The sequence below is a fragment of the Cryptomeria japonica genome, chromosome 8 (assembly GCF_030272615.1).
Source record: "Cryptomeria japonica chromosome 8, Sugi_1.0, whole genome shotgun sequence".
Classification (NCBI taxonomy): domain Eukaryota; kingdom Viridiplantae; phylum Streptophyta; class Pinopsida; order Cupressales; family Cupressaceae; genus Cryptomeria; species Cryptomeria japonica.
Genome location: NC_081412.1, coordinates 638690884 through 638705207, shown reverse-complemented (window position 1 = coordinate 638705207; position 14324 = coordinate 638690884). Strand labels below are relative to the sequence as shown.

The 14324-nt window shown below is 38.1% G+C and overlaps 2 protein-coding genes across 2 annotated transcripts; both read right to left on the bottom strand.

Annotated features, from left to right (window-relative positions):
- Nucleotides 1-285: 285 nt before the first annotated feature.
- LOC131054970 (protein SRC2) lies at nt 286-1576 on the bottom strand. The gene has a single exon (XM_057989574.2). It carries the CDS (start codon nt 1435-1437, stop codon nt 436-438), a length of 1002 nt encoding a protein of 333 aa, XP_057845557.2. The 5' UTR covers nt 1438-1576; the 3' UTR covers nt 286-435.
- A 2791-nt stretch (nt 1577-4367) lies between these two features.
- On the bottom strand, nt 4368-5485 carry LOC131054969 (protein SRC2). Its single transcript, XM_057989573.2, has one exon. The coding sequence runs from the start codon at nt 5383-5385 to the stop codon at nt 4723-4725; it is 663 nt and encodes a 220-aa protein (XP_057845556.2). The 5' UTR covers nt 5386-5485; the 3' UTR covers nt 4368-4722.
- Nucleotides 5486-14324: the final 8839 nt, after the last annotated feature.

Here is a 14324-nt window from a genome sequence, read left to right as displayed (position 1 = left end):
ATCCATCCAACACTCTGAATTCATATTAAGATGATATCCATCTAATATCTATCCAATCACTTTAAAATTTGAATACATATGAAACATTTGAATAAATATTAAAATTAATATCCATCCAACACTCTGAATTCAATGCGGGATACCATCCAATAGAATTTAGGTGTTTCCTACCTCAAATAAAACATAAACTAGTCAACCTGAAGTCCATATTCAGGCAACCAAATTCAGACAATCTAAATTCAAATTTAGACAAGAACGAGCTGAATGGAAAGGAATCTTAAAAAGTAAAGATAATTGCTTTCTAGCAGTAAACAACTGCAAGATTTATTGAAATTCAAAATTCTCACAACAATGCTTTCATGCAGAAACAAAACAATTCTGGATCAAAACTCACACCAACACCAGAAAGATATATCCTATAATGGAGACCACTTTTCAGAAGTCATCACCACCATCATAGAAGTCATCACCACCATCATAATCATCATATCCACCCTGATCAGCATAATCATCCTCAACCTTCTCTGCAACATCATCAGCAATCTTATCCTCAACATAATCAGCTCCCTCAGCCAGAGCCAAGCCACCCAAAACCCCAGCCACAGCTCCCACAGCCAAACCAGTCCCAACTCCAAACTTACTGCTCTTGGGCTTCTCAGTCTCGCTATAAGCAGGCCCACTGCCATAACCAGAAGAACCCCCATAAGAAACAGGGGCCTCTTCTGGATAAGGGTTCCCATAAGGTCCACTAGGGTACCCTGAAGGAGGGTTCCTACCATAAGGGTATTGCTGTGGAGGAGGGTTTGAACCATATGCATATGGGTATTGCTGTGGAGGAGGGTTTGAATCATATGCATATGGGTATTGCTGTGGAGGAGGGTTTGCACCATATGGGTATTGCTGGTATGGATAAGGGGCAGAAGGGGCATAGTCCCTTGTGCCGTAGGGCTGCGGGGCAGGGGGAGGGGCATAGTCCCTTGTGCTGTAGGGCTGTGGGTAAGGGTACTCCTGCTGGGGCCATCGCTTTTCCCTCACACAGATCGCAATCTCCAGCTTACCCTGCGGGCGGCCAGAAGGGCGCTTCAATTTGAGGGTCCGTTCTTGCCTCTGGTCGAACCCCACTTCGTCCAGGATTTCTGCGAGTCGAATCCGAGCAGTTCCAACTAGAGGTTTGGTCAGATCGGAGGCCTTTTCATGGACAATGTCGATCGTCAGCTCGGCGTCCTGCAGCGGCTTTGTGACGGGAACGATGAGCTTCTCGTTCCATGAGGGTTTCGTGTCGCCCTCTGGGTCGACCTGAGTCGAAACCTTAATGTCTGGATCAACCCAGGCTACGGCATAGGGACGCAGATCGCCATATCGCCAGTTAACATTTTTCAGATCTTTTGCAGAAATGACTGTTAGATCCACTTCTACTGGCCTTGGATTTCCTGCCATTCTCAATTCAATTGAACAGGGGATTTGTACGGGCTTCTGTGGGAGTTTTGTACATTGATGAACGGGTCGATAATGACTCTATTTATATGCAGCTCTCGGCATGCGGAGGATTTTTGAGTTTAGTGGACAGGATTCATTCCATTGCATTGCATTTATCTCCCAATTATATATATATATATATTAATTGAAAAAAAATAATAACAAAAATATGGCTAATTGAGTTGACTCAAAAATTATGGGATTGAATGTTGTACTAATATCATGAAAATAATAACAAAAAGTTATTTTTTATAAAAATCATTATTATATTAAATATAAGAGCAATAGATACTAACAAGTCAAAAAAGTATATTTAGCAATCTACTAAAATTTATTTAAAATGTTATATATTTATTCCAGTTTTCTAGATATAATAAATAAATAGATAATTGAATTAATGGTTAATATGATGTGATGAATTTAGGCTTCTATTTAGATATATTAAAAAAATTAATTGAAAATAAATTTTAGTATATTAGTACTTGCCTTTTTAGTATTGCAATAATAATATTTTTTATTGCAATAATAATATTTTTTTTTGTTTAGAGTAAGGTTGACCAATAATTTGAGATAATATATTTTAGGAATAATATAATGGAGTGTCCACAATTGTTGTAAACTTACAATAATATCTATAACTAATTCAAACTTTAGTAAAAATAACCCTAATTCTAACCTTAACATAATTTGTACCCTAGCCCAAATTTTTAACTTAATTCTAACTCTAAATCTAACATTAATTACAATGTTAATAGTATTTTTTCCTTAATTCTAATTCTAGTTTAGAATCTAACTCTAAGCTTAAATAATTTAAACCTTATTTTAACCCTAACCTTAACCCTTAGTAAACCCTTAGTGAATTAGAAACCTAATTTTAATTCTAACCATATAATAATTAATAAGAATTAAAGTTAAAGTTAAAATATAATTATTAATTAAGTTAGAATTATTTATTTAAATTATAACCTTAAAATTAATAAAAATGAGATTTATTATGTATTTTAGGTAATTTGTTATTAATAAATTATTTATAATTAATACATTAATCTTTTTACAATATTTTAGATTATATTATTGTATTATATAGTTAAAACACTCGATAATTGAAATTAATAATTATTATGATACCTTTAGTTCTAATTAAATATATTTAAAAGATAATTAAAAAATATGTGATAAAGTTATTTAAAATATCATTATTTAAAATATCATTATGTGTTCATATATACATATGTAAATAACTATATCATGGAGGTGAATAAAAGATAATTTGTTCAATTTAGGAGTCTTTGAAAATGAAGAATATAAATTTTCAATTAATTGTGTGAATGTGCACATTTATACTCCTTTTTTTAAATGGGACAAAGTGAAGTAGGTGGAAATTATGTATCGACAATGATTGATTTATGGTCCCTAAGGTATTATAGATAAATATACACCTCTTCTACTTGAGCCTTAAGTATACATTTTTTCATACTTGTTCTCATTTCACCCACACAAACATTTAATAGCTTAAAGTTCCACACTATTAAAAAAAAAATCTTTTAGAGAAAAAACACTAAAAATTTAATTTATGTTCACAATTACATGTGTAAATAGTTATATCATCAAGGTGAACAAAATGAAAGATAGATTGTTTAAATTATGAATCTTTGAAAATAAAAATTATATTTTTTTAATTAATTACATTACGTGTGCATATTTTTATAGCACCCCTTTTTGAAGGGGGATAGTGCAATCCTTAAGGTGTTATAGATAAATAAGCACCTTTCTAGTGTACATCTGATATTCATACTTGTTCTCATTACCATAGCACCCCTTTTTGAGAGGGGATAGTGCAATCCTTAAGGTGTTATGGATAAATAAGCACCTTTTCTAGTGTACATCTGATATTCATACTTGTTCTCATTACCATAGTTTATCATTTTTCATTTAATAAATGTATCCATGCACGCATGTAATGGGATAAAACTACACATTTAAAAATAAATAAATAACTCGCTCACAATTCACAACAAATGAATCAAGATTTTTAACATATAATTAAAAAATCAAATTTTATCCCTAAAAATAAATGCATCCAAAATTCAAAACTGAAATATTTTTTTATTTAATTAAATTTCAAATTTTAGCAAGTTCGTCTTATAGTATGTTAATTTAGTGGTGGTCGTTCATCTTATAGTGTGTTAATTTAATGGTGGTAGTGATGTTGCGACCACCATGGTCCAAACCCTTGGTCAGCCATTATGATTATAAGCTTGTAACTTGGTTGATCCAATATGATCACATTAAAAAAATTACCAAACATTAAAAAAAAAAGTAACTTCAATTAAATATATTCACATTTTTTAAGTTGATATATATTATTATTTTCATTTTCCTTTTAAAAAATCAAAAAAAAATTCTTTAAAATTTACACTTCAATTTATTTCTAACCTTTAAAGCAATTCCTTGAGAAGTTTCCAGTGTTAAAAAAAAAAATATTAATCATTACGGAACTTTCTAGTAGTAATAGTATTGATTAGGACTACTTAAAAAAGGTCCCATCACCCTCAGCAAATGATATTCAACCAAACTTTTTAGCAATTAATGGAAATAGACACCAATTTTGAAGGAATGGAATATGGAACATGTTCAACCGTCAACGTCGCGGAGCAATAAAACACATTTTGAAAAGCTTTAATGTCAGACAATCACTATTATTAATGTGCAAGCATAGAATGGATCAAAAGTTCCAAACATATTTATTGAAATCCAAAGTTCCCAACATATTTACATGCAAAAGAAAACTGCAATGGATCAAAATTCACAGATGAGATCTAAGATGTTCCCTAAAATATAACAAAACAAGCCTTCACCATGAACTATTCTGAAGACCAGACTCCAACAACTGAATGCATATTATCTAAATACAAGTTCAAGTTCAGATCAGAAAAAAACATAATTTAAAGGAAACCTCAAACACTAAAAAGGCCTTTCCTTCCTGTATTTAAGACTACTTTTTCAGTAGTTATCAGCACCATCATAGTCATCATAACCACCCTGATCAGCATAATCGTCCTCAATCTTCTCTTCAACATCTTCAGTAATATTATCTTCCACATAACCAGCTCCCTCAGCCAGAGCAAAGCCACCCAAAACCCCAGCCACAGCTCCCACTGCCAAACCAGTCCCAACTCCATACTTACTGTTTTTGGGCTTCTGAGTCTCACCATAAGCAGGCCCACTACCCTAACCAGAAGAACCCTAATAAGAAACAGGGGCCTGTTGTGGGTAAGGGTTTCCATAAGGTCCACTAGGGTATTGCTGTGGAGGAGGGTTACTACCATAAGGGTATTGCTGTGGAGGAGGGTATGAACCATATGCATATGGGTACTGCTGTGGAGGAGGGTTTGCACCATATGGGTACTGTTGGGATGAATAAGGTGCAGGGGAAAGGGCATAATCCGTTGTGGTGTAGAACTGCATGTAAGGAAACTTCTGCTGGGGCCATCGCTTTTCCCTCACACAGATCGCGATCTCGAGCTTACCCTGCGGGCGGCCAGACGGGCGCTTCAATTTGAGGGTCCGTTCTTGCCTCTGTTCGAACCCTACTTCGTCCAGGATTTCTGAGAGTCGAACCCTGGCGGTTCCAACTAAGGGTTTTGTCAGCTCGGAGGGCTTATCATGGACAATGTCGATCGTCAGCTCGGCGTCCTGCAGCGGCTTTGTGACGGGAATGAAGAGCCTCTCGTTCCATGAGAATTTCGTGTCGCCCTCTGGGTCGACCTGAGTCAAATACTTAACGTAGGGGTCGACACAGGCTACAGCACAGGGACGCAGATCGCCATATTGCCAATTCACATTTTTCAGATCTTCTGCAGAAATGACTGTTAGATCCACTTCTAGAGGCCTTTGATTTCCTGCCATTAACAATTCAATTGAACAGGGGATTTGTATAGGCTTCCGTGGGACTTTTTCACATTGACAAACGCGTGGCTAATGACTCCGTTTACATGCAGCTCACGGCATGCGGAGGACATGCATTTGTCTCCCAATTATATATTTTACAAAAATTATTAATTGAAGAAATAATAATAACAAAAAATATTTTAAAATATTATTATTTTTTTAATTGTAAAATTGTAAAAAATATATAATAAATTGACAGACCAAAAACTGTCAAAGGAGAGTACAAAGAAGAAACATGATAATACTATTGGAGCAAGAACAACAACAAATAACTATAATATTAGTATAATACTAGAAATTGCATCTTGGTGTGCAATGGGTATGCCCAAAGAGGTGTGTGAATTAGGAAAAATATTCGTCTATTTGTTTTTGCATATAATTGGGCAATACATGAGGTCACTTGGTAGGTCATAATGTTGTTTGTGCAATAAAGTTTTCATTAGAGAAGTGATAGCTTCAGATTAACTATGGATCTGCTTACAGTGATCCAATCATAATTGAAACAAAACCTTTAAATTGAGAAGAAAATCAAGTTTCATTACCAATAGAATATGGTGAGAGCGAGGGAGAGGTTAACATAGGCTAAAAGGAGGGAGATATAGAGGGAGGGGGGAGAGAGAGAGAGAGAGATGGGTAAAGAGATAAAGATAGAGATAGAGAAGAAGAAGATAAAGATATAAATAGAGTTAGAGACAGAGATGGAGAGTAAAGAGAGGAATATGGAGAGGTGGAGAGAGCTATGGAGAGATAAAAGAGAAAGAGGAGACATGGATAGATAAAGATGGAAAAGAAAAATAAAAAGAGAGAAAGGGAGAGATAAAAAGATAGAGATTGATAACTCAATGATGAACGAATACTACCAAACCGGTACTAAGAGGGGGGCGGGGGTGATTCAGTATAGGCAAAATACTATCTAAAACCGGTTTGTCAGCAAATACTCCAAGTGACTGGCAAGCAGTGACTCTGGTTAAAATAGAGTGCAACCGGTAGGACCCAGAACAACTAAAACAATCATAAACCGGTTACTCACTAAGTTTTCCTCTTAGCTCAATACTATAGTACCATTACACCCTCATGCATGAACAGGTAAACTATAATCAGATCTTCACAATAGTTAGTTCAATATGTTTTATAGATAGGCATAAAACACAGAACCATCATATGCTCAACAAGTAATAACAAAGCATCACAAGATAAAAGCATCACACATGACACACATATTTTTCACGTGGAAACCCAACTGGGAAAAACCACAGTGGGGATGAATACCCACAAGCTGCTTTTTGAACTCTTTAGAAGTCCGCTCTGTTAGGAGCCTTGTCCAGTTAAAGACATTACAATAGGCTCTGCTAAGAACCGATCCTGTTAGGGATCACCCGGTTAAGGGATGGCTATAATACCCAATTAAGGGTTAAACCCGGTTAGGGTTACCTTGTTAGAGGATTTCAAGAACTCAATAGCTAAAGGATCTCCAGATCTCTATAGCTTCCCAAAACTCAATAACTTCAAGTTACCCTATTAAGGGATTTGTATCAAGTCGGTTAAGGGATTTCACAACTGTTGAAGTGGTTAAAGATCAACAAGAATTACAATGATCTAGTAACAACACTCAATGCTAATGCAGATCCGTTTTGGCTCATCTCCACCTTCTGCACATTCACTTTGTACGTATCTCTTCTCTCCTTTGGTCTGGCAAGAATTATGTATCACTTTCCTTGGATACATACATACAAATTTTGCCAACAACCTTAGAAAAAGACACAACATCGACCTTATAGGAAACAGACAAGTCGGTAGCAAAAACCCTAAACCCTAAACCTGTTAGGTTAAGCAATTCGAACGGTTCAATCCTGACCGTTGAATCATACTGCATTAAATGCAACACTCTTGAATTGATCTCAAGACATTCTCCATCGTCCATTATCCACCGATTTCATGGCGGCTGATAACCCTTCACGCTTTATCACCGTTTGACAAACTTCGCACATTCCCAAGGTAGATAGGGATAGTCTTCTTCATGCAAGATCCTTCATGCACACAAGGCTTACGTGGCAACACGATCTGTTCTCCGTTATACTGCTAACTCATCACATAAAGATCACCGATTGAGTTACATAGGCTTGAGGTACTCCAACCGAAAATCCTGAAGTGGAAACTACCTACCAACCGGTAGTCATACAATGCTTCCATGTGCCGGTTCCCATAACTGCATGCCGGTTCATCTTGAACAAATATACTGCTTCACTTTGGCATATATACCGGTTCATATATATATATGTCGGTTCTCTCTTCTCACATGTCACATGTGCCGGTTCACATCATGTCACATATTGACATCAATGACAACATACAATATCATTATGTCTTCATACCGGTTCACATAATGCCAAGAATCTCCCCCTTTGGCATTGATGGCAATATACAAAGATATCTCTCCGCTTCACATCTTCTTCCCCTTTGACAACAATGCCAAAGTGGAGGCACAAGCATCCCTGTTCCATTATGCTGCTCCCCCTGAGGAGTAGCACCCTTCAACACATCAATCAACAAAAAATTTGACTATGCAATACCTGACTGATGTGGAACAAATACTTTTAGTTCACCTCTTGAAGGGGCAATACCCCCAATTCACCTCTTCAATGCACAAATATAGTCTTTGGGAGAGGCTTGGTGAATATGTTTGCTAACTACTCCTTACTGGAAACATGTTCCAGTGCAATCTCTTTATTCTGAACCTTTTCACTCAAGAAATGATACTTAAGCTCAAAATGCTTGGTTCTAGAATGTAAAACCGGATTCTTTGAACTATTGATAGCACTTGTGTTATCACAGAATATACTTACTGGTTCAGATACAGGGATTTTGAAGCCATTTAAAACATGCTTCATCCAGATTGTCTGAGTGCAGTTCATGAAGGCTGCAACATACTTTGCTTCTTCTATAGACTGAGAGATACAACTCTACTTTTTACTCATCCATGAGACCAGTCTACTGTCAAGAAAGAATGCACCATCAGTTGTGCTTTTCTGGTCATCCACATTACCTACCTAATCAGCATCTGTGAATACTTTCAGAATGAAATCATTACTGTATGGGTACCATAAACCATAGTCAACTGTTCCCTTCAGATACCTAAGAATCCACTTGACTTCAACCAAGTGGGATTCTCTTGGACTTTTCTGGAACCTTGCAGTAATGCCAACTGCATGTCCGGTCTGCTATGCACTACATAATGCAACTTACCAATCATTGATCGGTATTCTTTCTCATCAACTAGTGTGGAATCATCCTCTTTTAACAATTTGCAACCTATCACCATCGGTGTACCAACCGGTTTGCTATCTTCCATGCCAAAGGTCTTCAACACCTCTTTGACATATTTGGACTGAGTGATAAAGATTCCATCTTTCATCTACTGGATCTGCAGTCCAATGAAGAACTTAATCTCCCCTATGAGTGACATCTCAAACTCTTTCTTCATCTCATCAGCAAACTCGTGACTCATCTTGTCATCTCCACCAAAGATAATGTCATCAACAAAAACCTCACAGATCAAGATCTGATCTCCTTCAGACTTCAAGTAGATATTACTATCTTCACTTGTTCTCTCAAATCCAATGATTAGAAGATGGGAATGTAGACGTTCATACCATGCTCTAGGTGCCTGCTTTAGACCATATAAGGCTTTATGTAGCCTGCACACCATATCACCGACTTCAGATAGGGAAAACCCATCTGGTTGCTCTATATACACCTCCTCTTCAAGTACACCATTTAGGAATGCAGATTTTACATCCATTTGATATACCTTGAATCCTTTAAAAGCTGTATATGCAAGAAGCATACGAACTCCTTCCAATCTGGCTACAGGAGCAAAGGTTTCTCCATAGTCTTCTCCTTCTTCTTGAGCATATCCTTTGCACACCAATCTGGTTTTATTCCTAATCACTGTGCCATCCTCATTCAGCTTGTTTCTGAACACCTATTTGGTGCCAATGACATTTTTATGCCCTGGTCTGGGTACCAAGGACCATGTACCATTTTTCTCTATCTGGTCAAGTTCCTCTTCCATTGCCTTGATCCAGTCTTCATCTTTATGAGCTTGTTTGAATGATTTAGGCTCAAATTCAGAGATCATACATGAGTTTTCTCTAATCTTTCTTCTTGTAAGGATTCTTGCATCCTTATCTCCTATGATCTGCTTATGATCATGATTAAGCTTGACATACCGAGGAATGGTCTTGACTGGTTCTTCTTGCTTTTCCTCTTCATCCTCATCTTCATCAGTATCAGCATTCACCAGTTCAAGAACACTGTTACTGGTAATTGGTTGACTAACAACTAGTTCCCAGAAGGTTGCAACCGGTTCATTTACAACTTGCTCACTGCTGATTTCCTCAGTTTTCTCAAAGGATTCATCAACTCTTACATTGATACTTTCCATAATTCTCTGAGTCCTATTATTGTAGCACTTGAGAGCTTTACTCTTGGTGGAATATCTTAGGAATATTCTCTCATCACATTTAGCTTCAAATTTGCCCTGATGTTCACTCCTCTTGATGTAACATTTGCTACCAAATACCCTAAAGTAGCTAACCACAGGTGTCTTACCGATCCAATACTCATAAAGAGTTTTGTCCTTACCTTTCTTGATGAGTACCTGGTTCATTGTGTAGACTGCAGTGCTCACTGGTTCTCTCCAAAAGGTGTGAGCTACCTTCCCTTGAATCAACATGGTTCTAGCTGCTTCAACCACAGTCTAGTTATTCCTCTCTGCTAGGCCATTCTGTTGTGGAGTCCGGGGGGCAGACAGTTGTCTCTTGATGCCAAATTCTTCACAATACTTGTTGAATTCACCAGAAGTGAATTCCCCTCCTTGATCAGTTCTGAGACATTTGATCCTTTTACCACTTTCCTTCTCCACTAATGCTCTGAAAGCTTTGAATTTCACAAAGGCTTCAGACTTGTCTTTCAAGAATGTGACCCACATCATTCTTGAGCAGTCATCAGTGAGAATCATGAAGTACCTATCACCCTACACACTTCTAGTTTTCATAGGACCCCACAAATCAGTATGCACAAGATCAAGCAAGTTGTCAGCAGTGAAAGATTTACCTTTAAAGGTTGAGGAAGACATTTTCCCCAATTGACACTCTCTACACAAGGTATTATCCGATTTTCTCAGCACCGGCAACCCTCTAACTGCCTTGATCTTACTAGCCTTCATAATGTTATCAAAGTTTACATGGCAGAGTCTCCTGTGCCATATCCAGCTATCATCAAACTTAGCCATAAGACATGTGCTTATATTTGAGTTCCGATGAAATAGGTTACCTTTTGTGTAGGGGAAAAAGCGAGACTAGGTTAACATGCCCTAATCCTACCTTTTGACACACATTACGGAATACGAAAGAGCCTAGAGATATCGCACAATTGGCTACTTCTTTTTGTGAAAGAGAGAGCCATGGGATATCTATTGGGATTTCTATTCCTTTGTTGAAATTGGAAGATCAAATGATGCAAGTTCAATCCCTAACCCCAAAGTGCAAGTATGAACTAATAACAAGATTGCAGAATTGAACTTAAACAATGGAAAGCTGTAAATACAAGGATGAAATAAGAATGCAGGTGTGTACCCGGAGTTAAAATCTGACTGAAAATGTTCGGGACGGGGGCGCGAGCGCCACTGTCCTGATTCTGCCCCTAAAACTGCTCCGGAAACTGCTGTTTTTGCACTTTGGAAAAAGCTGTCAAAATGCTGAAAATGCTGTCGGACCAGGGCGCCCAGTGCCCTTGTCCCAGGGACCAGGGCGCCCAGTAGGGACCAGGGCGCCCAGAAGGAACCAGGGCGCCCAGCGCCCCTGTCCTAGCAGGACTAGGGCGCCCCACGCCCCTGTCCTGGTCTTTTTCTCTGAAATTTGGTGGGAAGGTCGGTTTCAGTCTGCTTCTCCCGGATCTGCAACCTGCGGCGTCGTCCGAGTCCCGAAACCTGCACTTATATCTGAAAAGGTGTTTGGGCGGCTATATAGGGTTTTGCCTTAGTCAAACCCCCGCTTCGGTGGTTTCCACCTCCACGAATAGCCAAGTTGTATTGTAAAATGTATTGTGTGTGCAGACCTAGTGTGTGTGCAAGGTCCTTAAATGCAAGAAAGCAAACTAGAGCAACCTAGAAAGTAAACCCTAATTGCTTGTAAATGATAATGTAAATGCTCTAAATCAAGATGCAAAGTGATCTAAAGCATGAATAAAGGATATATTGAAGCTTATGCAAAGACATGAAAACAACATGAAATCATACCCAACCCTCAAGGGAGGAGTACAAGCCAATCTTCAGTCGGTAATTTCCTATTGTTCTTCAATGTCTTCCAAGCCCTAAGTGGATGAATGAATTTGATAAGTGCTTGATAGAGGAATGTTGAATGTTGTTGAAGTCTTCAAAGATCTGCTCTTTCGCTGCATAGAAGGTCCTTGAAAGCCAAAAATCGGATCCTTTCAAATGAAGAAAGAGAGCTCTTATGTATGAAACCCTAGGTCTTAATTTCGACTTTTGGCCGACCTAGAGATTGAATATCCCGCCAATTTCTTGGGGTTAAGCTTTATTTTATGATTGGATCGTGCTCCCAAAATTTCGGGAAAAATGTCCGGGACCATGTTGCACGGGCGCCATGGTCTCGACAACTTTTCACCAAATTTTCAGGGCCGTTAGATATGATGATTTTAGAGAGAATCCCAAAGTTACAGGTGATTTCAAGATGTTTTGACCCCCGAAATCAAGCCCCCAACTTCAAAATAGGACCTAATTAGGGTTTTTGATTAAATGATTTATTGGAAGAATAAAATGAAAGGGGCACACTTTAATGAAAGGGCCCAACTTTATGATATGGGAGATGATAAAATAGGACCTTAGACCTAATTAATTTAATTAATTAAGTGCTAAAGGGGAAATGCAATGCAAAATGCAAAATGCGCCAAGGCGGGTGCTAAACTAGGTGTGAAATTGTACCACCCTAGAAAGTGCATACAATTTACGACGCTACACCTTTGGTCTGCATGCCAGTGGCCACAAATTCACCCTCTTTTCCTTTGATTCTGCAAACTTCATTCTTGAATTCCAGAGTGAGGCCACTGTCATTTAGCTGGGCAACACTCAAAAGGTTGTGTCTAAGACCATCAACCCAGTAAACATTGTTAGCACTACTCTTTCCATTCAGAGAGATGGACCCTCTGCCTTTGACCATGCATGGTGCATCATTGCCAAAGAAAACCACACCACCATCATACTCCTCCAAGGATAGAAACTTGCTCCGGTCACCAGTCATATGGTGAGAACAACCATTGTCAATGATCCACTCATTGGAATTATCAAACTGGGAGACAAGAGCCTTCTTGTCTGCCACATCTTCCTTTACAGCAACAAACACAATGTCTTCATTCTCTTCATCTTCTGATTCCTCATCTGTGACACCTTCATTAACTGCCACAAAACAGTTTCTTTGGTTTCCTCCTTTGAATGTTATGAACCTTTCTGGTTTGTCCTTCTTATCGCCATTAGGAAAATTTATAGCAATATGTCCTATCCGGTTACAAGAAAAGTATTTCAAAGGTAGCTTACCTTTGTATTTACCGGTTCCTTTAGGAAGCTTTCTGGAAAGGAGAGCTTCAAATGCCATCAGAATCTCCTCATCATTCATTTCTCTGCTTTGTCTAGGTTCACCACTAGTGCTAGCTTCTTTTCCTTTTCTGGATGGTATAGCAGAAGCTTTAAATGTTGATTCAGTCTTTTGAACACTGCCATCAAAGCTATTTAGCTCATAGGCTGTCAACTTGGCTATGATGGAGTCCAAGGATACCTTAGTCTTGTCTATAGATCTCGGCTCCTGAATAGCAACAACCCTTATTGCGTAGACCGGCAACAGGGATCTCAGGACTTTGCTTACCATAGTGGAATCTTCTATTTTACCACCTACACTCTTGATTTCTCCAACAACTGTTTTGATTCTTATTCCATACTGTTGAATGGTCTCACCTTCAACCATCTGCATATCTTCAAACTTCCCTCTCAGGCTTTCTTCCTTAGCCTGTTTTACATGTTCATCACCACCATAGATATTTTCAAGAGCATCCCATACCTCTTTGGGATTTACCTTGTCCTGAATATCAATAAACTCAATGTCAGATAGACTACTAATAAGGGCTTCCATGACTTGCCCATTTTCTTGTATCTCTCTCTTTTGGTCATTGGTGAGAGTACTGGTAGGGACAACATAGACATTCTCAACATAACTCTAGTGTTGAGCACCCATGCTTCTGATGAATATCTTCATCCTATCTTTCCATATACCAAAATTTTCCCTATTAAACTTTGGACCTTCCCTCTTCATCATTTGACTGGGATCTTTACCTCAAGTGGTTAAGCTTACAACATAGAGGACCTAGAGTGCTCTGATACCAATTGATAACTCAATGATGAACAAATAGTACCAAACCGGTACTGAGAGGGGGTGGGGGCTGAATCAGTACAATCAAAATACTATCCAAAACCGGTTTGTCAGCAAATACTCCAAGTGACTGGCAAGCAGTGACTCTAGTTAAAGCAGAGTGCAACCAGTAGGACCCAGAACAACTAAAACAATCATAAACTAGTTACTCACTAAGCTTTCCTCTTAGCTCAATACTATAGTACCATTAAACCCTCATTCATGAATAGGTAAATTATCATCAGATCTTCACAATAGTTAGTTCAATATGTTTTATAGATAGGCATAAAACACAGAACCATCGTATGCTCAACAAGTTATAACAAAGCATCACAAGATAAAAGCATCACACATGACACACATATTTTTCACGTGGAAACCCAACTCAGAAAAACCACGGTGGGGATGAATACCCACAAG

What these genes read in the sequence shown, in the direction of transcription:
- LOC131054970 (XM_057989574.2), bottom strand. Translation starts at nt 1,437, where the DNA reads ATGGCAGGAAATCCAAGGCCAGTAGAAGTGGATCTAACAGTCATTTCT.
- LOC131054969 (XM_057989573.2), bottom strand. Translation starts at nt 5,385, where the DNA reads ATGGCAGGAAATCAAAGGCCTCTAGAAGTGGATCTAACAGTCATTTCT.